The sequence below is a fragment of the Xiphophorus hellerii genome, chromosome 11 (assembly GCF_003331165.1).
Source record: "Xiphophorus hellerii strain 12219 chromosome 11, Xiphophorus_hellerii-4.1, whole genome shotgun sequence".
NCBI classification, from domain to species: domain Eukaryota; kingdom Metazoa; phylum Chordata; class Actinopteri; order Cyprinodontiformes; family Poeciliidae; genus Xiphophorus; species Xiphophorus hellerii.
The window spans coordinates 21,675,842-21,698,910 of NC_045682.1; the positions used below are offsets into that span (position 1 = coordinate 21,675,842).

At 39.7% G+C, this 23,069-nt stretch overlaps 2 protein-coding genes across 6 annotated transcripts; both read right to left on the minus strand.

Annotated features, from left to right (window-relative positions):
- Positions 1 to 26: 26 nt before the first annotated feature.
- On the minus strand, positions 27 to 5,349 carry LOC116728213 (nuclear apoptosis-inducing factor 1). 4 transcript variants are annotated; one of them, XM_032576132.1, is made up of 5 exons: positions 5,224 to 5,349; positions 3,125 to 3,320; positions 2,602 to 3,015; positions 1,184 to 1,237; positions 27 to 1,066 (listed from the first exon to the last, which is right to left on the minus strand). In XM_032576132.1, exons 2-5 carry the CDS (start codon positions 3,249 to 3,251, stop codon positions 609 to 611), a joined length of 1,053 nt encoding a protein of 350 aa, XP_032432023.1. In that variant the 5' UTR covers positions 3,252 to 3,320; positions 5,224 to 5,349; the 3' UTR covers positions 27 to 608. The 4 variants fall into 4 exon arrangements, with proteins under 4 accessions (XP_032432023.1, XP_032432024.1, XP_032432025.1 ...); XM_032576133.1 differs by having other exon boundaries at positions 3,125 to 3,323; positions 5,224 to 5,330; XM_032576134.1 differs by having other exon boundaries at positions 5,134 to 5,330.
- An 853-nt stretch (positions 5,350 to 6,202) lies between these two features.
- On the minus strand, positions 6,203 to 11,904 carry capns1a (calpain, small subunit 1 a). 2 transcript variants are annotated; one of them, XM_032576136.1, is made up of 11 exons: positions 11,686 to 11,904; positions 10,949 to 10,998; positions 10,823 to 10,859; positions 10,410 to 10,502; positions 10,264 to 10,321; positions 10,027 to 10,091; positions 9,802 to 9,870; positions 9,414 to 9,492; positions 8,196 to 8,312; positions 8,047 to 8,105; positions 6,203 to 7,972 (listed from the first exon to the last, which is right to left on the minus strand). In XM_032576136.1, the coding sequence occupies exons 2-11, from the start codon at positions 10,993 to 10,995 to the stop codon at positions 7,946 to 7,948; spliced, it is 651 nt and encodes a 216-aa protein (XP_032432027.1). In that variant the 5' UTR covers positions 10,996 to 10,998; positions 11,686 to 11,904; the 3' UTR covers positions 6,203 to 7,945. The 2 variants fall into 2 exon arrangements, with proteins under 2 accessions (XP_032432027.1, XP_032432028.1); XM_032576137.1 differs by having other exon boundaries at positions 10,949 to 10,995; positions 11,686 to 11,816.
- Positions 11,905 to 23,069: the final 11,165 nt, after the last annotated feature.

Below are 23,069 nucleotides of genomic sequence, written 5' to 3' on the forward strand. Positions count from 1 at the left end.
AGAAGAAGAAAAAAAACAAGCGCTGGTTCAGTTTTCTACATGTTGGGTTTATTTCATATTCAAAAGAACTCATCGGAACCTTTCAATTCAAGTGTTTGTGTAATATAAAAAACAGACAGCCACAAACTCTTAACATATAGTTCTTTTCAATGCATCTAATACCAGCTTATTCGGCTCCAAGACATAAGGACCATATGATGGTCAGGTGCAGACGGCCACTCAACCATTACAGTACATGTGGTAATCTCTAGACACCGAGGCAAAGGAAGGTTACAGCAAAACAGCACACAAAATGACGAGAAGATTTTTCTTAAAAGAAATCAAGCTTTTCTCTTTTTTTACCATTATCATGTTAAAGTAGAAGTTTCAAAAGAGGGGCTTAATTTAGAAAAACGAGGCAGGAGGAATCCCACCTTCAGTAGCAAATTAAAAAGAAAAATAAAAACAAAACAAAACAAAAACTCTATGGTCCTATTTCTGTTTGTACCAATAAAGTTTCAAAATAAAGTACAGTAAGCAGACCTGCCAACCAACAGAACTTCATGTTCCTGCACCTGAGGGCCAAGCACAAAGTCAGTGTCGCGGCTCGCCAACCTCTCCGGGTCGTGTTATAAAGCCGGTCGTCCATTCAGTTTGTCATGCATGAGGGCGATGGCTCCGCCCGTGAAGTCTCTGAGCACCTGCACCGTCTCCCGCTGCAGCTGCAGCGACTCGCGCACAAACTCCTGCTGCGTCTCCGCCAGCTGCTGCACCGACTCGGCCAGCAGCTCCAGGGAGCGCGACACCGTCTCCAGCAGCATGTTGGTGGCGTGCTGCTCCTGCAGGCTCAGGGCGGCGTTCTGCAGCAGGCTGTCCCTGGAGTTGTGCGCCGGCGCAGGGAGTGTGACCGCTGGCGACGGAGCCGGAGCTGGGGCCAGGGCCGGAGCGCTGGCAGACATCGGCGGCTGGACGTGTTTATGGACGCCGTTGTTCACTTGGTGCACCTCGGCGGATTTTCCTGGCTGATTGGAGGGAAGCGCGTCTTCTCTCTGGTCGTCATCCGAATCTCCGAATGGGATTTCGGTATCTTGATTGCAAAGGAAACAAAAAAATGGGAGACGTTAGTCCTTTCATTAGCGGGAGATTATGAAAACGTATTTGAATGTTGTCTAAATGTTTAAGAGAAGAGAGAAATCCTAATCACCTTCTGTTGGGGGGATCTCATACTGCATATCATAAGCTGGCTGTGATGAGTCCCCTAGAAGGTTTAAAGCAGCTGTCATGCATTTTAAAACAAGCAGCTGAAAATCCAATATCAAGTCCCATCTTCACAAAGAAGTAAAGTCATGGATAACAGTTATAGCAGTCACTGTTGAAGGTTTTGTACTGACAGCTTGCCTTAAAGGGGCAGTATTATGCGTTCTCCAGACACATAGTGCCACTTTATAGCACAATCAAGTAACTCTGCTAACTTCAGCCATTATAAAAATGCTACATCTCATACATGGCTTTAAAGAAATTTTACTTCTCAATTTAATGCCTTGAAATTGGGCCTCTGTCTCTTTAAAAACTCCTGCTCTTTCTGAATCTCTGGCTTCAGGAAGTCATCGCAGCATCGCTCCTCTACCTTCACTGAGAAGCAGCTCATATATTGAACTCAGCAGATGCCCAGCTTATTTGAGAATCCACAATAAACTATGGCAGAAATGATTAATCGTATTAACTGTATTGAAATAATCAACTAATTTGGTAATCAGATTAAAAAAAACAAAGCCATTTGCTGAAAGAACACACCCAGAGTAGTACGTAAGCCAAAACTGTACAAATGTACACATTTTGTATTTAAAATAAAAAAAAGAGAAACCTTTCTGTAAATATATTCTACCCAGAACTCAAGTGGCAATTTTAGCTTCAGTCAATTAAAATTTTGCAAATAGAAAAAAATCTATTCCTACTCCTTTTGCAATCCAATTATTAATCAGTTAATAGGAAAAATAATCACCAGATCAGCCCTAGACTGTAAAGCAATTATGTGTTTTGGCAGTAAAATATTACTTTTTTTATTTAAAAAATAAAATTACTTGTCTAATTGAATGTTTTCATATATTTGCAAAGTTGTATAAAAAAAGTGGTTAAATGAAAAATCTGCAAAATGTTTCAATTTTTTATCTGATTAGTCACTGGAATAATGAATTACTAAAATAATCACTAGATAATGACATGGAGAACGAGAAAACAATAAACTGATCAGATTCCAAGTATCAAAATAACAAATATCGGTCACCATTAAACATAATAGAGAGATTTACAGAGACTAGAATCAAATACGCATAAATTAATCATATTTTAATTGTTGACTGCTCTCGTAACTTTGATGTGTTGATAAAAATCTCAACTTTTTTCAAATGCTTTAATCGTTCCTCAGATATATCATAGAAACGTTTTAAAAGTTTCCTGAAAATCTCAAATCACAAAGTGTTTGTGGGTCTGCCAAACCCTTCAGCCGTGACTTGAACACTTTCTGATGAAGGTGACGTGAAAAAGTTTGGACTTTTCTTTTGTTTAGTTTTTTTCCTGCATAAATGTAATCTTGTCCAGCTGAACTCCTCAGGTCGTTCATACCGTAGGAAGTTGGTGGCGGCATGGACGACACGTCCCCCCCGCCGTTAGGAGAACTCTGCATTCCCATCATGTCCTCCTCTTCCATCTCCTCCTCTTCCTCGGGAACGTCGTCGTCGTCCCCCAGCGGACCGCACTCTCCGGTGCTCTGGTCGTCTTCGTCCATCTCCAGTATTTGAAGGACTATCTTTTCCGTCTGAGTGAGGTCTCGGGAGAGACGCGAGTTGAGTCCCCTGTTGGGCACGGTCCCCGACCTCATGGCCGCCACTTTGCGTTTGGTGTCGCACTTCAGGTCGGACCATTTCTTGATGACCTCTATGACCTCCCGTTGGCACTCCCCAATATCGTTGACGCGTGCAGTAATCTCCGCCCAGGTGCGCTTCTTTGAGTCAGTCGGTATTCCTCTGTTGAATTTGCCTTTGAAAAAGAGAAAAAAAAAATGACAGATTCGCGTTAGCTTCTAAGCCGTTTCAGAACCTGAAAACACGCCCTTGTCACAAAATGGAGAACACAAATACACACGTACCCACAACAACCGAACGGTTCTTCCTCACTTCATCCAGCAGGACGTGGACTTCACTGAAAGAAAAACGAGCTTTTCTCTTCTTGAAGCGGACAGCGCTGTCGTGGTTGTAGTACACCGGAGAAGACATCCTGTCCACCCAGTCCTAATAACTCCAGCTGCTGCTTGGCCTCTGTAAGGCTTCCCCAGCGGCTACAGTCTGCTGGACAGCCAACGAGAAGAAAATGCCAGAGAAGTGCATCCACTTTGTGATTTATATAAAATTAGAAACCTTTAATGTGACATATTCTGAACAATTCACACTTAAAAAGAAACTATCAAATCTGTCTCTGGGTTTGGATGCATATGCTTCGACTCATTGTGACGATGAAACATTTCGATGCCCCTTGATCTTCAGCTTTCTAAGATACAGCTGAAAGTTTCTTACAAAAACTGACATCAACTTTGAACTGTTCATAATTTCAATCCCTGTTCCATCTGAACAGATCCCAGAGACTTTGCCTGCAAAGAGTTGTTTCTGTGCCACAGTTGCTCTGCAAGCATATGTCCAGACGTGTGGTTACATACAGTGTGAGAAATCCCCGTACCTAAAAGCATCACTGTCCTGTTATGAAAGACTGTGGTAACAGAAGTATGGAAAAGGAATAGGGCCAATAAAAGAAAAACCATTCTGACCTTAATCACCCACCAGAAAGCTATTTCTCCTCCTGCACAACTCAAATCTCTGTCACTGGTTGCTCCAAAGTGTCAATCTTTATCAGAATTAATATTATGAGGTTAAAGTCAGAATTCTTTTTTTTTATTGACGCTTATTGTCTTCCATATAAATCCATTTCTAATGTTGCGTTCCAGTTGCATTTCAAAGTCAGAAAAATCGATTGTAACATCCTCTGAAGTTGGAAGACTTCACACTGGGAAAGTGGGAGCAACTCCAACTCCAGTAAGCCACAGTTACGACTCGTCAGTCCAGCTTCGCGTTTCAATATGGCCGCTCCCCGAATCCACAGTAGTAAGCTGTGATGGAAACATCTTTAGTTCAAGAAACACTTGTAAGAGTGCGTATAAAGTCAATGCTACGTGTAGCTCCTACAACTCTACAGTTGACAACTACAAGTTGTGCTTGTTTATGGAATGTCAACTTTTAAAATGACGCTCGTAAGAGTTATTGCGAACAATGTATGGGCGTTGCCATGTCGAAATCCCGACTTTTTAACCGGGACGTCGTTACTTCGGGTGCGACGTCAAACCAGCTCCGAGTTCTGACTTCCGAGGTAACCGGAACGCAGCATTAAAGGGGAAAGTTCTCCTTTGTATGCTTTTTGTAAACGACGCTCTTTAGTGTGAAAGGGGCAGTTTGTAGTCTTCGGATTCACTATAATGGTGGTAACTCAAAGGCGAACTAGCTAAAAAGATGCTTCAACATGGCTTACACACCATAGTCGGGTTATAGAACATTTCCCCCCATAAGACAGACATGTTTTTTCTCTTACAGGCTGCATGTTAAATTAAATGTCGTGTATATAGAGACCATCATTTTTTTGTAAAATAGCATAGAAACGGCTTGGTAACTGGATTGAAGGAGCAGAAACGGTTGGCTGGTTTTCAGGGCAGCTTTATGGAGCAACCATTCTGCAGAGCCGATTGATTTTGATCACAGAGCTGCAGTGATATATGGACGCACGGCAACCAGCCGATGATTGCTTAAATGCTCAGTGAAAAAGCAAGCGGCTAACTAAATAAGCTTACATGCATTAATGGACAGCACAAATAAACCACGGGGGTGTTGAACATTGTCGTTAGCTCAGAACAATAGACGGTGTGTTTAAACATGCGACATCCATCCAGACCTCGGGTTGGTTTCAAAAAAACGTCTTTATTTTTCGTGATTAGAAGCGCTGAGGCTTATTGAGCTTCTTTCAAAACAACAATAAATACCTAGCAGGCGTTCATTTTCTGTTGCACAACAACAACCCACGAAGCTAGCTCCCTGCACTGTAGGCTAGCTACCTTACCTGACAGCTAATCAGGTAGTTTCCGCATGCAACCACAGTTTACACGTCGTATTCTTGTCGCAAGCATAACTAACTGAGCGATGGACTTACCTTCAAGCTAAAGAAGGTACAATTTATTAAGAAACGTGAGGAAAAAACTTCCTTTTCTACTGGATAGGAAGTCAAGCTAGTCTGCATGACACTAACGTTGTATAAATTACTTCCGGTTAACATCAGCGGCTTCCAAAGTAAAGCTTTATGAAATTCTAACATAAACCCGACAATGTTATAGCATTTACTGTGAATTTGATGATATATATAGCCCCCTGTTTTGTTATTGTTCCTAATTATGTTTTTTTGTCCAGTAAAATCTATTTTATCCACTGCTTTGGAGTGTTGTATTTTGAAGGAGCGCTCAGAATTCAACTAAGCTTCCTCTTGGCTATGAATAATCTGGGGGATTTTCATTCAAAATCAGTAATACATTTGAAGTTTGTCAATGATGATAATTAAACTAAAGTACAGAAAATAAAAGGGAAAAAAATACCTAGATGTGCTATTGGCGACTTTTGATTCGCCAATAGCACACCCCCAACAAAAAAGCTGCAACATGCAAACAATAAAAAGCATTTCAAACCTCACTGAACTGAAGGGGATGGGAATATTCTTAGGACGCTATTGCTAAAATACAGAGCAAGCAACATCAATACATCTCTAGCACAGGAGTTCAAATTAAGTGTAAATTGCTGGTTGGAGGAAACGTGTTTAATTCTTCACTAGCGTTGCATGGATGACCAGGAAGTGGAAATGACATGCAGGCTAAGGAGTTGTTTTTGTTTTTTTTGGAAGCAAGTTAAATGGATTGTGGTGACTGAAAGAGATATTTACCCAGATTCTGCTCTTAAATGTTTTTTTTGTTAATTTTTATATAAACATCTAATTACAAAAAAGTTTCAACAGCATATTATAAACATTATATAAAAGTGAACCGAGTTCTAATTCAATAATGCTTATTTTGAAATTTTATAACTCTCAGTGGCTGAGCATGAGAATTCAATCTACAATGCACTCATCCACCATAAAGAAAGAAGACTATGAAATGCAAGTTTTATTCCAAACATGGCACAGGCATTTATTTGACATCAGCACATTCAGTAACAGTTAAATGAGCAGGATTCTAACTATGGCAACAACCTTTTAGCATGCATTAGAGGCACATAATTGACTCACATAATTCCTTGTGCTGAAAAAACCTGGTGCACATTTGACCACAGTTGTAAATGCGTAAAGTGAGAGGAAGCAGAAAGTAAGTATGCCATTAGTGAGCTATTCCAACCGAACTGACGTTTAAAACCCTGCATACCAAGGCGTGCGATAGATTAGCTCACTTTAGAGGAAGGAAAATTAGAACATTGTATTTCACATTCAGAATGTGTTAGCTTTCACCAATTTCTTTCAACGCCTTACAGGTGCAGTATGTAAATTATGAAAAATGTTTACATATTTGTTAAAACTGTCACCATGGCATGACAGTACGTTATGAGAAAGATTGCTCTCCTCCCTGAGCTTCTATTGCTATCTGAGGTCAAGTAAAAAATAAACATAAAAAACAACCAATCAGAGCCAGGAGGAGTGTCTTAGCACTGTCAATCAGCATCGCATACTTGCTGCTGGCAGAGAAACAACTTCCCGTTACAGGAAAACCGTTTATCCGGCATCGTTGGTGGCCATGCTAGCTAACATAAGCATTCACAACAGCATGTGCTAGCTTGCAGCATAATGGAGAGCGGTGGTACAGGGAGGAGTGGTTAACATCGCTGAGACCCTCCTCCAGGCTCTGATTGGTTGTTTTTAGATTGCACTGGGAGAAGACAGAGGAGCTTGATTTTTTTTCACAGATTGTCTCATTCCTTACTGTCATAACAGGACAGTTTCGACAAATATTTACAATAAAAAGTTGAACTGTTGGACTAAAAAAGTCAATGGGTTAATAACGACATCGTTTTCATAGTCGAGGGGTTTTAAGGTAAGTTTGGCATAGATTAAACGATTTTAATTTCATCATCTCGCTGTTGTCGAACTACAAATTGGTGGTTACTGCACTTAAAGCCGGTTTCGCAAATGCAGGGTTCTAAGAAATCTGACTTTACACAAAAACCAGTGTTCTTACAGACCTGCATGCTGTACACATGGCCTCAGTAGTGGAAGTTGTTGGCTATTGTGCCAAGGGTGAGGTTCTACAGAGCATTTTTGGGAATTTGCCAGGTCAAGGTTGCGGTATTCATTCAACCGCTGAAGGAATACCCTCCCACACCCAGAATGGTCCAACAACATAAAGCAAAGCCGTGGCGGTAGACACGGGATTGTCACTCAGGCTGATACACGCCCAGAGAGCTCAAAGAAGAATCCAAACAGGTGAAACTGGTAGAAATAAGCGGGCGAAGCAGTCACTTCACCTTGCTCACTTATTTTCATCAACACAGCACCAGAGACGTGATAAAAAGCTTTTATGGATATAAAAAAGGAAATTTGATTGAAAAAAAAAAAGTGCACAATTATGTTGCAAAATGTCAATTTTTCAAAGCATGACTGCCAATCCTCCACCAAAGGTCAGTCTCAGAACAATGCATTGCAGGTATGGAGACTATTCTGCTTGCAGGTTTGACCTACATGTGTTACTTAGAGAAAAAAACTGCATGCATGCGCTCCTAACTTCTGAGGAACACAGGAAGCTGTGGGGACGTCTAGATAAAATATTTTTGGATTGCTTAGATAAAGAGTGGAGTCATTTCGGAAAACCAGCCAGGGAGGAAGAGGGCAGCATCACCAGGACTCAGGAGTACATGGTCAACTGAAGCCACTGCAATGACAACAACCAACACGTAGTGAAGTCACTGCAAAACTGGAATCCACTGATATTTTTGATTCCATTACCTCTTGAACATTCACTTTAATAGTCCCGTTTCTGTCTTTGTCCAGGGTTTGGAAGGCCCCTGCAGCAGATTAAATAAAGCTTCAACATGACGACTCATTGCCCCGATAAAGCCACTAAACAGTCAGACAAACGGCTCAGATCCACTTACGACACATCGCATCCAGCCTCACGAGGCAGCCGATGTAGTTGTCAAAGTCCATGTTGCCGCTTTCGTCGCTATACCTGCGGATGATCATCTGGAACAGCTGATCGTTGAGGGGGAACCCTGCAAAAGATGCACAGATTAAACCAGTCCGTTACCATGGCACTGCAGCGACACGACGAACGCACGGGAATCTCACATAAAGCTTCTGCTGTTCATTTGTTTTATATATTTTATGCATCAGCGTTGGTGAGCAGCACTGCACAAGCATGATTGACAGTGCCGAGACCCTCCTCCTGGCTCTGATTGGTTGTTTCTAGTTAGCACTGGAGCTCCATTTTTTTCCCCCACAGATTGTTTCTTACGATACACTTTTGGAGACATCTGCAGGGTGAAGCGTTTGTTCAAATTTCTTTGAAACATGAGTTCAGCAACATAAAATCAACTTGGCATATTCTCTACTGGATTTAGGTCTAGACTTTGACTAGGCCATTCTAAAATGAAAATTCTTAAATGCAAGGCCTTCCATTGCTGTATGCATAGGATCGTGCTGGAAGCTGAACCTTCATAGTCAAATTTTATGAGCCTCTAACCGGTTTTGTTCTGGGGGTTCTCTAGTCAAAGTTTGGACTTGACTCTAGGATTGTGGTCTGACCTTAAACAGATCATTCATTCTCAAAAGACAGATTGTTGCTATAATCAACTGCAACTGGTTGTTGCCACCCAGAGTGGAACAACCAGTTCTCCACAGAGCCAGGTTGCTTTGGATTTTTTTCCTCCCCGAATAAACTAAATTAACATTTAAAAAAAAAAAAAAAATCTTCATTTTGTATTCATGAAAGTTATTTTTAAGTCAAAAAATTGTTATACATGGGGCGTGCTGTGGTGGCGCAGGGGGTTAGCACGCCCCACGTTTGGAGGCCTTAGTCCTCGACGCGGACGTCGCGGGTTCGACTCCCGGTCCCGACGACCTTTACCGCATGTAAAGGTCGTCTCTTCACCCTCCTTCCTGTCTGCCTAATGTACAAAAAAAATACGAGCCACTAGCGCCGCAAAAACTCTTCGGAGAAAAAAAATGGAAAAAAATAAAATAAAATTGTTACACATTTATGCCTCAAGAAGGGACAAAAAACAAAACAAAACAAAAAATCCCAAGACAGAGGAAAGCAATGAGGTGTATGCATGTTTTCATGTCACTGAATGATAAGGAAGGAGAATCCTCACCTGCAGCTTTGAACGCGTTCGGCAGCTCATCTGCACCGATGACACCCGAGTGGTCTGCGTCATACTGCTTGTACACGCCCTAAACAGAAACAACGCAAATATTTAGAGCAGTTATGCCAGCGAAGTTCCCTGGTCAGTCGGCTCAACCTAGAAAGAGTAGAGCCATCAAAAGATGTCTCGGAACCAAAACGGTAATTAGACGCAATTGCTTTAATCCAGACATATCAAGGAAATGCAGCCGTCTGTTCTGGTAGCTGGAATCATCTCAGCTCTGTATTCAAAACAAATTTAAATTAACAAGGATTTTGGCACGCCGTTCATTCAAATCAGATGACAAAGTGCATCTCTGCTGCACTCCTTTGTGTCCAACAAGCTGTGCTGCACCGACCTGCCATTTCTTTACGTTGTTCCACAGGTGTTTGAATTCATGGAAGCCAAGTTTCCCGGTGCTGTCCGACTGAAACCGTGTTAAGGAAATCAAGCAGAAAGTCCAAACGTTCTCTAGCTTCAACCTTACTTCCTCCCTTAAGACTTCTTATTAGTCCAAGTTTTATTTATAGAAAACAAACTACATCCATTAATATTTACAGATGACACGTGACAGAAAGGATACGTCCATGACAGCCACCATGCTCCTGCAGGATTCGATGCTGAAGCCTTCCGTCTTCAGGTCTCCATCTAAAACAAGAGTAAATGATCGTTGGAAAAAAATCTTTTAAGGGACGGATTCTCTGACGTACAAATGAACTGTTCAGACCATCGTTACCACCGGGGTCTGAAAAGCTAAAGTGAACAAGAGTAAATGAGAGAGATGAGAGCTTTGCATGCAACAAATGGAAGCGGCGCTTACGCTTTGAGATGATCCGGTTCAGGATGTTCATCAGCTCATTTGGGCTCACCTCCATGTCCTGCGAGAAACAGAAGGAGACAGTGTTGTCAAGGTGTAACAAAGAAAATAAAAAGAAAATAAACGAGAAAGAAAGATGAGACGCTTACGTCTCCAGCGAGCTGCTGGAAGACTTTGCGGAACTGTTTCTCCTCGTCGCTTTCATGCTTCTCTGCGTAAACGGCTGGCTGGCGTGCAGGAGGCTGTGGGAGACACGCCGCAGGTTAGAAATGCACCAATCGGGCAGCCAGAAATCGGCTCCCCTGATTGGCTCTGATCAGTGACCAGCAGGTCAAATACAGAATAATAATTTTCTTCACTTTGTGAGCTAAAACTCACAATTTTTATCTATAAACATTGTGTACTTCAAGTAAAATAAAATAAAAAAAATCTCTCTTCACCTTTATTAAAAAAAAACCTACAACACATAATATTTTTCTTTTATACATTAAAGTCCTTAAGAATGAGAAAACACATGGAAATTGTTGGGTGCGTCTCTAGCAGATGTGGATGATTCACTTACAGGATTTGAAGGCGCAAACTGCTCAGGGTCAATGTTGCTGCAAAAAGACCAGAGATGAAGACGCCCATTAACACCGCAAACTGCGCTTAGATTTACATCACGCTTATGAATCGCTCAGATTCTCACCTGACAACGTCAACGATGCCACCGACAACTTTTTTGAGAAAGAACATCTTCTGTCAACAACAACAACCAAAACAAGAACAGCAGAACATAAACTTAAGGCCTCGGTTGGGTTTGAAAACAAAGGAGTGAGCGAAGTAATCAATACAAGATGTAATTAAAGCCCCCCGACAAACTACATCAAATCAACTCTTGTGCTTGTTTGAACATTTTTGCTTTACAGAATGCCAACAGAACAGTAATCGGTTTGAGCTTCTCAGTCCCACCAGTTGGTCTTGTTAGTCACAACTAGAATTTCCTCTGCCTTCCTGAGAGTCAATAAGCCACAGACACGCCCCGCAGCCCCCTTCAAACACTTCCTGTTATGGACGCAAACACTACATCTCACGCACACAGAGGGGGGAAAAAATGCAACTAAACAAGCCACTTAAACACAAGTCAAATATGTACACGGTGTTACGTTTTGTTTGGGCTAAAAGTTAGGCATTGCCTGACTAGACGGTGCTTTTTAGCTAGCCAAATATATCCTTCAAGGAGGTTTACGTAACCGTCTAAACTTAAGGGGGAAAAAAGTTGCAAATGAGAAACTGCAAGTTTAAGACACAGTGTTCCGACGCAAAGCAGCTAATTAAGTTTAGCTTCAGCTAACGCACCAACTCCGACGTCTAATTGAGGAAACCTGGACAAACAGGAGTTAACAGCAGTAACCTGCTACCACTCCGTGTTTAAGATGCAGTTACCGTGTGGCTGGAGAGGTTTACAAACTTGTCCTGTGTCCGAGCCTTTGCGTGACTTCCAACAATGTCAGTGAGAACCAAGATCCGTGAACACGCCTTAACTGACGCAGCAGGGATGAAAATAAGGGAGGCGACAGGAAACGCTCAAGGCAACTTCCGCTTTCCTTCTTACAAAATAAAATGCAGCAGAAACATCCAAATGTGAGCTGATATGACAACAAAAAATCCTTGAATCCTTGAACATTATCCAAGTTTCTTCAAAATTTTGTTGTAGATTCTCATGACTGTGTACACGAATATTCTCGTGTAGCAGTGTGTATTGCTACACATCTGCAGAAGCCTCTGACTGAGGACACTTGTATCACAGTCTGAAGAAGAGGGATGCTCTTTAATTTTCTTGATTCTATGAATCCAGCTTGTTTAATAACATTCTTGTATCAGAAGACACAGTTTGAATTTCCCCTTCTTTCTCTCCTCTTTATTCCTGCTTCGGATTCGCAGCACCACCTTTTCAACTCATCTGGGGTTTATGGGTGCAGTTAAGATGTCATTTGAGCTTTTGTGATGTTAACCAGCTGCTCCCAGTTGTAAACCACCTGGTTGCCCTGGTTATGCATCATAACAAAAGCCCAAAAATGGAAAGAGTATCAACAAAAATCCTTCCAGCTGCACAGCATTCAAAACCAGAGAACACTGATCCAACATAGTGATAGTTTTTGTCAGAGAGGAAAAAGTTTTTAAAAAGAAAGAAAAAAACAAATTGACAAAGGCACTCTTACATGCTGCCACATAGAAAAGCTCTTTTGTGTTTGTTCTTATTTTCTCTCTTTGCAGATTTTTTTTCAGGTTTTTTTTGAGACAGCTCCTCAGTCACCTCTTGTCCTGGGTTCTGTGCAGCTGGAAGGATTTTTGCTCCAACTTTTCCAACAACAACAACAACAAAAATATATATATATGTATATATAGATAGATAGATAGATAGATAGATAGATAGATAGATAGATAGATAGATAGATAGATAGATAGATAGATAGATAGATAGATAGATAGATAGATAGATAGATAGATAGATAGATAGATAGATATAGATATATAGATATATATATTAGATCAAATTGAATGTCAGTGAATCCACACAGTCCTGAGAGTTTGGTGCTGCCTCTGAACTTTTGCTGCAGTTCACACGTGAACTTTGTTTGCGCGTGTAGGTGCTAAATTCAGCCGGTAGATGGAGCCAGAGAGCATCGGACAGGGCTGAGTTATGGCAGAAGGAGACATTCATCATCCGTATCCGCTATGTAAATATTTTGTGCAGTATGAATGCAGATGTACCCATACATTAACACACACGCCTGAAAACACGAGCATTTAAATATTTCAAATATTCTTATTCTTATTACTATTTGGATGCTGAAATGTAAAATTACAATTCAAAAGAAACAAACTCCATGTATACTTTGCATTACTATTTATTTTTTCTGACAAATAAGACAATCTTCCAAATGTACCAGAATTGGGAGTTCGTTAGTCTTGAGCAGTGGCATCACTTTCATCTCACGTTTTGAATCCCATCTCCAATAAAACAAAAAATAAAAGAAAATAAAATAAAACAAAACCAAAATGTAATTCAGCAGTATTTATCAGTCTGCTGCGTTTATCTAGATAAGTGTTCTGCCTCTCAGATTCACTAAAAGTCAAGCCTCTTGTGCTTTGAAAGAGAACAACTCTGTTTTTTTAATCATATATACATCCCCTCTTGACTCCTCTCGCTCGATGATGTGATGGTTGCATCCTCGTCTCCCCTCTCTTGTTAAAACACCTCAAACTCCCCACAGAAACATGGCTGTCAGACAATGTTTTGCATATAAAATGACGATTGCTACGGCTGGGATTTTCTTTCTTCATCCCAAATCTCACTTTTGGTTTTGCGGAACAACACAACCTCAAATATGAGCGTGCATGTCTGTTGCTATTGCAGTCTGCTTTTACAAAACAATGCACATGAGCAAATCCTCCAAACTGTGACACGTCCAGAATGTTTGTGCTAAAAAAAACAAAAAACATACAGCGTGCGACATGACGTCGAGCTGAAAGACATGATAATAGCTGACATGGAGAGAACAGTGATACGTTTCCCTCAGATCCCACTCCAGCTAAAATTACTCCATCCATGAAATAGAGGTATCCATGGTTACTTCAGGAGCCATGTTAAAGGGTGCCTCGGTGCATCTCTATTCTCCAGCACTTTCCACCTCTTCTCTCATTCATCACTCGAGAGAAATCGCCGAGCCACCTGAAGGTTTCCGACAGCCACAATTTGGCTTTTGCAAATGAGATCTGCAGAGAATAATCTCAGCAATGTTGATGAAGATGGAGGGGCTATTAGAGAGCTGTGAATTATGAATGCAAAGGACATTACATCTGCAGTCACCTGGCCGGCTGTGAGACAGCAGAGCCCGTGTGGTTCGCTCCAGCAATTGGGGAGTGGGGGGGTATATTGTATGGGAGCATCACCAACCACCAACATGACATATTTGCAGTCTTCAGAACAACCTGTTACCTTGACAACGCAATTTTATCATTCAAGCCCACTGCTACCTTCTCCCACAGCAGGAATCAAATGTGCCTTAAACGTATACTGATGCAGGTTTTGGTTTTTTTTTTTACTCCTCGTTTCAAGGGAGGACAGAGGACAAATCCTGACCCAGTGTTGCACAGTCAGAGTTCTGCAATTATTATTTATTTTTTTTGTCCTTTAAAAGACTTCCGTTGTGTGTGTGCGTGTGTGTGTGCGTGTTTCTTTTTTTTTGTGGGAGGAAACTCATAAAACATTGAATCAGATCAGATTTTTGTCAGATTCTGAAAGGTAAACTAGATACTGAAGCTGATATTTCACTAAACCCCTAAAACGTGAGCAGCAGGGAGAATATTTATTTAAAAGAACAGCTGAAAAAGCTTTTATAATGTTTGATATTATAAAACATTATAATATCCCATTTCAAATACAAAGCAGCATAGTATTGTGAATTGGAAAGAAAATTGTGCATAGTTTCAAAAATGTTCTGTTTTTTTTTGTTTGTTTTTTAAAGAAATTGTGGTGTGCATTTGTATTAACTTCTTTCTGATACACATCACAACCAGCTGCCTTCACGAGAGAAAAACTAGAAATAAATTTAATCTAAATGCACCGCAGTCTTAGATTCAAACTTGAATATTTAATTACCGCAACCCCTAGCTTCCCCAAAAAACAAAAAAAAGTCGTGGATCTGTTGTGAGGGACTATACAGTGAACTTGTTTGGTAAAGTGTCTAATTTTTCTCAGTCATGTGATTAGTCTGCCTAGTTTAGTATAGTTTAACTGTATATAATTATTATTAGTGCTGTTACACAAGAAATGTTAGTTGCTACATTTTTGAACCATCATAAATTAAATTGCAAACAACTGTTTACTTACCTCCTTATCTTCTTTCATGAAGATTTGTGTGTGTGTGGGTGTGTGTGTGCGTGGGTGTGTGTGCAGTAATCTGAGGTTACTTTTAATTATTATTACCTAACATCATATACATCAACCTGCCAATGGGAGTGGAGATGGAAATTAGCCACTTGGCTATAATCTTATGTATTTGCATCTTTCTTTTTTTCCAAAAAAAAAAAAAGACCTTGAAAGAATTAACAGCAACAAACAATTTTAATGGCAGTTTCTGTCATCTACTGGCATGGAGCGCGGAACGGGACGTGAAATAAAAAAAGGGGCAGGCAAACTATTTTATATACTTCAATATTAGCTGATCTGTAGCCTCAGGTCTCGAGTTTTGACCCATTAATCTATAGAATAAATGACATGAACAAATTCTGGTGGGGGTGGCTGGAAAACACTTAGGATTATAAAATTGCAAAGTAGCAAATAGTTCAACAGATGCTGTCATTGACTAAACAACAGTCATCTCAGGTTTGCTGCTGTTTCTGGTCACTTTTCCATCCAGTTATATGAAAACACCAGTTTATATTTGCAATTTAATTATTCATTTTAATAGCTGTCATGCAGGCAGCTGGACATGCAAAGTTTTTTGTTTCCCAGTCCATGTGCCACTCTTTCTCTGATAGGATTTCATAAGCAAACAGAAAGGAACTAAAAAAAATAAACAGATAGAAATAAATAATATATATAATGCTATAGATATTAATCGGAACTGGATATTCTGAGAGCCTGATTAATAAAAGATGTTTTCAGCACCGATTCCAGCCAGAACCTGTTTTTATTTCCTATCCTTCCTGTAAATCAGCATCAGAATTCAGATCCCACCGTTTTTCTTCTAGATAATATCATAATTGCGAAAGCAAAAACACCAAGGCCGTCGCCGTTTCTTTATAAATGCGCGATGAGCTCCTCATGGCTTGTGCAGCCGAGCTCAGAAGATTAGGAACGCATTCGATAATGAACAAGGTCAAACCGCGTGGGAGGAAGAGCTGGGTGCAGGATGGCTCATGGCTGTCAGTATGTGAGAGTCGTGTAGACAAACTTGAACTGGACCAGCTCAGCCACACTGGGAACATGCCCTGTTAGATTTCAACCCAAGCTTCCTACACAGAAGCACGCCTGTGGTTACAAACAAACATCTCTGGTTGCCAGAGGAAGGACTGAATTTTACTGAACATGTTTTAGCAAATCAGGCTGTTTAAATGTCAGTGAATTGAATTGACACATTTCTGATGGTTAGAGGATTTAAAACTCTATATGTATACGTAAATGCAGGTTGTGTGACTAAAACTTAAGTATCCAGGGAAGATGCTTAGATTTACATGCTGTTTTGGCACAAAAGATGACTTAGAGTTGCTCAGTTTTGAGTGGAGCTTGGAGTGAGATGAGGACGTAGGGATTAGAGTAATTATGAAGTCATTTCCATTGTATTGTTGAAGCCAGATAAACCTTTTAGTCCTCACTGTCAGTCGCCATCACCACCATAATTTCCATTTGCTAAATGCCCCGAATAATAAGCAAGATCAAGTTTTCTTCTGGACCTTTTACAAATTCAGAGGTTTACATCGAGGTTGTTGTAGTAAACTAAAACTACTGTAGTAGATAACGAAAACTGAGATTGAGAACGCATTTTTGCATTTAACCGAAATAAATAATAACGGGAACAACTAGAACTACAGTAACTATGTTGTCTGTTTGTAAAACTAACTAAAACATAGTTAAATTATTGATATGATGCCCGTTGCGTTCATGTTTGTAAATTTATTTATTGTCTTTTCAAACTGACGTGAAATTGATTTTTTTTTTTCTCCCCCCCTTACATCAGCTGTCTGCTCCCCCTTGCAGCACAATGCTAGTTCACTAAATGCGACAGCAAAAGTCAGGAGAAAACACCAGAGTCAGTTGTATAATTGAATAAATTTTTTGTGAATATTATCTTCTGTTGAGTCTTCATTACCCACTCAATGGATACATAATCACCATACAATAATACCTTGACCTTTTTGGATTCAGCACATAAAATATTAACCAAAGTGTGAAACAACTAAAATATGACTATAACTAATAAAAACAAACTGGGACATTTGAATTAGACAAACAAGTGGCTAATTCAGTTAGTTTCGTTTTATAAAAATAAACTACAATGAAAAACCCAAATCTATTATAACCCTAGTTTACATAGAGTAGGATTAGTAGATACATAGAGTATTTCTAAGTATCTGATATCATCTGAGTTGAATGAAGACACACCACTGAATGTATTTTAGGGCAACAACTCAACCACAAAGACACAGGACAATTTCATAAGTCTGGCTCATTTAAGGGTAAAAAATTGAAATGCCTATCTGCTTAAATATTTAAATATTTTATGGGACACACAAGTCCCATAGTGTCCTGGAGATGAAAAAAGCAACAGAGCTTTGTTTAGATACTAGCTGAGGCTACTAAGAGAGCGCTGTTATCCACCGTGAAAAGATTTCCAACATGGGCTGAAGAGCCACTCTGATGGGAAGAAGACTTTACTCCATTAGCAACGTAAAAAGACTGATTACAGTTTGTGAATGCACACAGTGCAGTTGCTACAGATGGTTAGACACGTTACATTCTTCCTCAGGTAGAAAACTTTTAACCAGTTTGAATAAAATGGTGAACCTAACTGTATTGTTTGATAACCGGGATCATGTATGTCACTGACTCTGAGTCATGTACTCAGGACTGGTCCCAGTTCCAGTCACTGTGACATTTCTGCACCCCGCATGTCAAGCAATCACACACAGTCTATCTGTGCCTGGTGACCTTCCGTCACTATTTGGACTGACTGTCGGTTGCTTCAGTTACTGCCTGTACTGATTATGAGGCCACACATGCCCTCCTGACGCCTTTTCATGTCCACTCCTTACAAATCGATCCAGATGTAGCATCGCAGCAGGAAATCTTCGTGTGTACACACACACACACACACGCCCACCCACCCACGCACACACACACACACACCCGCACACACACACCCCACAGTGATGCTCATATCAGACGAGACTCTGAATAATTCATGTCAGGGTGAATGTGTTGGTTTTACTCTCAGTCATTCAGGTCATCTAAACTTTGAAACTAATTTCAACACTTTGTACAAAAAGGTCCATCGGTGCCTTTTCTGTCTACGGAAACTTTCCCGTTTTAATATTGACTGAATCATAACGACCACATTTTACCAGGATTTTATTGAGTCTGTTTTTATCCTTTGCCATGGTGTCATGGTTCGGTGTATAAACTGTCCTCTACACTGACTGGAGAGACCCAACAATGTAGGACAAGATACTTTTAAAAACAGCGTTTTTCCTACTGCTGTTTTTGAAATGAACAAACTGAAGTGACATTAACGCTTCAGTTTACTCTTCTATTTTATGCCCTGCTTTGATGTGAATTTGACTTGTGGAGGATTAAGCACCATTAAATGTGAAAGGTACTGGTTATGTTGATGTTCCAGCATCAACCAGTTTAAAGATAAATAAGAAACTGTACTACTCACTCTGTAGAGGGAAGAAGTTATGATAACGTGTTTCTTCCTTCCTTCTTTCTGTGTTACTTTTACAATTATTAGTAGATTATTATTATTTTACTATCATCTTTATAAGCATTAGTTTTAAAAAAAATTGTGTTTGTTATAGTATGATTATGAGATGCTGATGCTGCATGTCCAGTTGCTATTTACAGTTGTCATTATGATTATTATCATGATTATTATTATTATTATTATGGGTCAGTACATTTTCCTGTCCTGTTTTGATAGGTAACTTGTAATTATTTGTGTTTTTATGTAGAGTAACTTATTTGTAAGTAAATTGAACCGGCATATGAACACCACGACGTGTTTTTAATTACAAATTTCTGATCATTAAGTCGGTAAGAGATATATTTCATTAAACTGAGATAAGGGGCAGGATTAAATTAGTGTGTTCAAACAGAGAAGTAAAGCTAATGATTTTGTTCTTGGTTATGTATGCACTTATTTGTTTTGTTGATAAAAACCTGTTTTGAAATAAATAAGTAAATGCAAAACACGTGTTTCTCCATTTTACGGTGTGTGTTTGCATGGATGTGCCTGCCTTGCATCTACCTTTGGGTATAAACAAAAGTAAGCTAACTAAAGCTAACCTAACCTAACTTTCTAAAATAGGAAAACCTACTAAAGTGGAAAAAAAAGCCAACCAACTGAATGTCTGCCAGCATTGTTGGTCTCCATTGATCATCCCATTAATGTTAATTTTATTGCTACTAAATCTAGTCAGGCTAAGATTTATTGTGCCAGTATTGACTTGCAATTGCAACTATACCCAAACTGTTGCATTGGGGAAAGTTTCACCTTGATTAAGACAATAAAGGTTTATTAGTTTGTAGAACACGTTTATAAGAGGATAACATAGTTGTAAAAGACATTTTGTTTTACATCAACATATGTCTTTACCCTGCAGGGTGTTGCTTGAGAGTTTGAAAGTCTGAGGAGGTCGTACTCAGAGATTTATGCTCTGCAGATGTAGTTCTTGGAGTTCTTCCCGTTATTACATTATGTTTGAGAGGATGGCATCAATGTTTTTGGGCTATATAATCTTTTAATCTCTAACTGGATCATTAAACTCTTAAAAAAAAAAAAAAAAAATTGCCTCCAAGCTGAAATGAATGTACAAAATGGTCACTCTACCAAGTCGTTGACTGATACATTTTTGGAAACGTCTCAAACCTAACTCGGAGTGCAAATGCTTTTCCAGAGCAAGTTAAAGTTCTGTCTGATGAGTTGAGAAACTGGGCAAGCTGAAGCGTCTAATCACCACTCAGGAGGTGATTAGACGCCTCAATCACAGAATCTCCACAGCTGCAGTTCTCGTGGTCTTACAGAGGTAAGAATAGAAAAACTATTAAAATTGTGCTAAACATATGGGCAGCTCAGCCTCATGATGTAGGTGGGAAGCAAAGCCCTGGCTGGTGCTGGTCCAGCTAATAAAAGAGTGAAGACAGCTCAGATTACAGGCGGGGTTTTTATGGGTCCAATTAGAAGAGAGCAGAAAATAATGTAGGGCAGTTTGTTGTATATCACCGCGTACACAGCAGACAGGGTGGTCCGGGTAGCCATGCTTACTTTTAGCCATGACTGTATCAGGCGAGCTTAAGCGCTACGCGAAGCACGAGAGGAAAACAGCATCTTGTTGTCTCATTATCTTCCAAAGTCTGTTTACCTGGAGGGGACGGGCGGCAGTCAGAGGGAAACCTCGGGCCTTTGTTGTTCAGAAAGACTCTGCGTTTACAAAGGAGTCTGAATAACATTATTTTGAGAGTTTTTAAATCAGGCTTCCCAAATGTTTCAAATATTTATTGAAATTATGTGCTGGAAAAAGGACGAGTGTAACTTGAGCGACTCTCGAAGTTTCAGTCGCAGGTGTAAAACCCAAGGCCCGCGGACCAATTCCGGTCCGCCATAGCTATTCATGTGGCCCTCTAGACACTACAGGACCACATAAACTGTATTTTAGCGTAAATGTTTTGTGCTCAAAGCATATAAAAATAATCCTTTACATACTGGTTAAAACTATTACTATGTTGTAACTGTATGGCATGAGACAGATGATCTGTAAAAAACTGTCTTCTCCCAGTGGCGACTAGAAACAACCAATCAGAGCCAGAAGCAGGATCTTAGTGCTGTCAATCACAATCTCATGTGGCGCTGCTCATCCCTTCACCTCTTTGCTCTCTAAGCTGCAGCTGGCAGAGGCTGTTGTGAATGCTCAGGCTAGTCAGCATGGCCACTGATGACGGCAGATAAATGGTTTTCCTGTAACAGTAGCTTGTTTGCCATTTGCACAATTAGCAGCCTGTACATGAGGTTGATTGACAGTGCTAAGACCCACCTCCTGGCTCTGACTGGCTGTTTTTGGTCAGGAATAGTGCATTTCTTCAGATGACAACAATAACTCAGGGAGCAAGTGAAGGAGATTGACTATTTCACATTTTATGTGTCAAATTATGCTATGACATCATGACAGTTTTAATAAATATGTAAAAAAAACAAAACAACATTCTTTATAAAAGTTACATGATGTAGCTTTAAATATTATTTTATCAAATTAAATCAGTTTTTATATGTACAGGACCAAATTACACTGATGTTAAAATTTTTTGTATTTAAGAAGAACTAATTGATCGCAGAGAAAACTAATATTTCAACAGTTTGTTAATTGGTAGTTTTATCAATACATTCTGCCCCAATTGGCCCTTTGAGAGCCATGAGGTTTCATGACTTTAATGCAGCCCGTAATGAAAAGGAGTTGAACACCCTGGATTAAATGATTTTGACTATAACACGCCTTACCGAATGCCAGCAAATCTCCTATCTGACCTGTTCTAATGGGTAAATATTCACTTTATTAAATCATACGTTGACTATGGAACAAACTGTTTTTTAAATGCTTTAAATGTATTTATTTCATTTTGGAAATCTCTGTAGTATTTTTAAATGTCTTATTAGTTTCTAATTTCTTTAGGACATTTTTTAGAGTCTATTAAAAATGTAACATGTAGTTTTAGCCAGACCAGACAACCTGTGGTGGAAAATAGAAACTCTCCTGGTGAGAAATTTGTCAAGAAATTTACAGAAGGGTTAGCTTATAAAGCAAGACCCTGAGCTTTGAGCATCTCCTGTAGTTCTGCTTAAACTGTGATCTGAACAAGGATTGAGTATGAGCGACTGTGAGCCAAGGTGAAACACGGGCCGTCCGCTGGCAGGACAGGAAAAGTTGAAATGGAAAAGAAAGAAAGCGATACGTCCCGTTTGTCACACAGGCGAACACAGCAAACATGTGGAAGAAGGTGCTGAGACCAAAGATAAACTTTCTGACCTAAATGCAAAATCTGTGGCAAAAAAAACAACAAAATAACTGACCATACACATCCGCCTGGGCACACCACCACCATGGTGAAACAAAAAATCATAAAATTAAAGATCCAAAATTGAGTGTACTGCAATTATTCTATTTTTTTGTAGTTTGGTTTAGTTGATCAATAAATTCTTAAATATAAAAAACACAAGAAAGGCTACAAACTGTTGCCTTACTAAAAGGAAAACAATTTCCACGTTTAGGGTCATCAGTTGTTTTCTGTTTTGTTGGCCAAATTTTTACTCTTTTTGAGTTGGTGGACTGATCAAGCTCATTTTAAGGGCCACATCTGTTAGGATGGCCTAGTCAAAACCAACTGTAACTGCATCTTCAGAGAGGCTGGTTTTACACATGGGGATCAAATGCACATGCAAACTAGTTTTCTGATTTATGTAAAAAAAAAAAAAAAAAAGGAAAAGCCATTGATGTTCTACAGAATTATGAGCCATTTTGTGACCCCCAATAAATTCCATTAAACATTTGGTTGTAACCAGGCCTGTTGCAATAAGCAACAAATTAATTAATCGCATGATAAATTAAAACAAGCTCGAGAATTTCCATTTGCATAATTTATCATTTTTCTATTTCCTCTTGCTCTTTCTACCAAAATCTGGATGACAAAGCCTTTGGTCTGGTGCATTCATCTCAACTAGCCCTTATTGTGAAGGACAATTTTATTTACAGAGATGCCATAATTCATTGTGTCGTTTCAGTTTTTTTCTTTATTTATTTTGGATATTTAAAATGTTAGATGTTTATTTGCAATTATCGCCATCATGTTACTCAAAAAAGGTCTAGAAACAACATTATCGTTTATCGCGATAACTTCTGGGACAATTTATGGTCCAGCAAAATTTGCCGTCGTGACGGGCCAAGGTGAGACGATGCAAAAATTGTGGAATGCATGTGAATCCTTTTCCCAAGGCACTGTATAAAAACCAGGTATAAAATAAATGTTTGCCATTTAGATTTTTGCCCTCTCCTTT

Bases quoted from the DNA above. Each gene is read 5' to 3' on its own strand.
- LOC116728213 (XM_032576132.1), bottom strand. From the start codon at position 3,251: ATGTCTTCTCCGGTGTACTACAACCACGACAGCGCTGTCCGCTTCAAG. The intron at 1,238-2,601 runs GTATGAACGACC...TAAACCTTCTAG, and splicing joins GCCGCCACCAACTTCCTACG to GGGACTCATCACAGCCAGCT. The intron at 1,067-1,183 runs GTGATTAGGATT...TTTGCAATCAAG, and splicing joins TGAGATCCCCCCAACAGAAG to ATACCGAAATCCCATTCGGA.
- capns1a (XM_032576136.1), bottom strand. From the start codon at position 10,995: ATGTTCTTTCTCAAAAAAGTTGTCGGTGGCATCGTTGACGTTGTCAG. The intron at 10,503-10,822 runs GTAAGTGAATCA...TGTCTCCCACAG, and splicing joins AGTTTGCGCCTTCAAATCCT to CCTCCTGCACGCCAGCCAGC. The intron at 8,106-8,195 runs GTAAGTGGATCT...AATCTGCTGCAG, and splicing joins GAGGCTGGATGCGATGTGTC to GGGCCTTCCAAACCCTGGAC.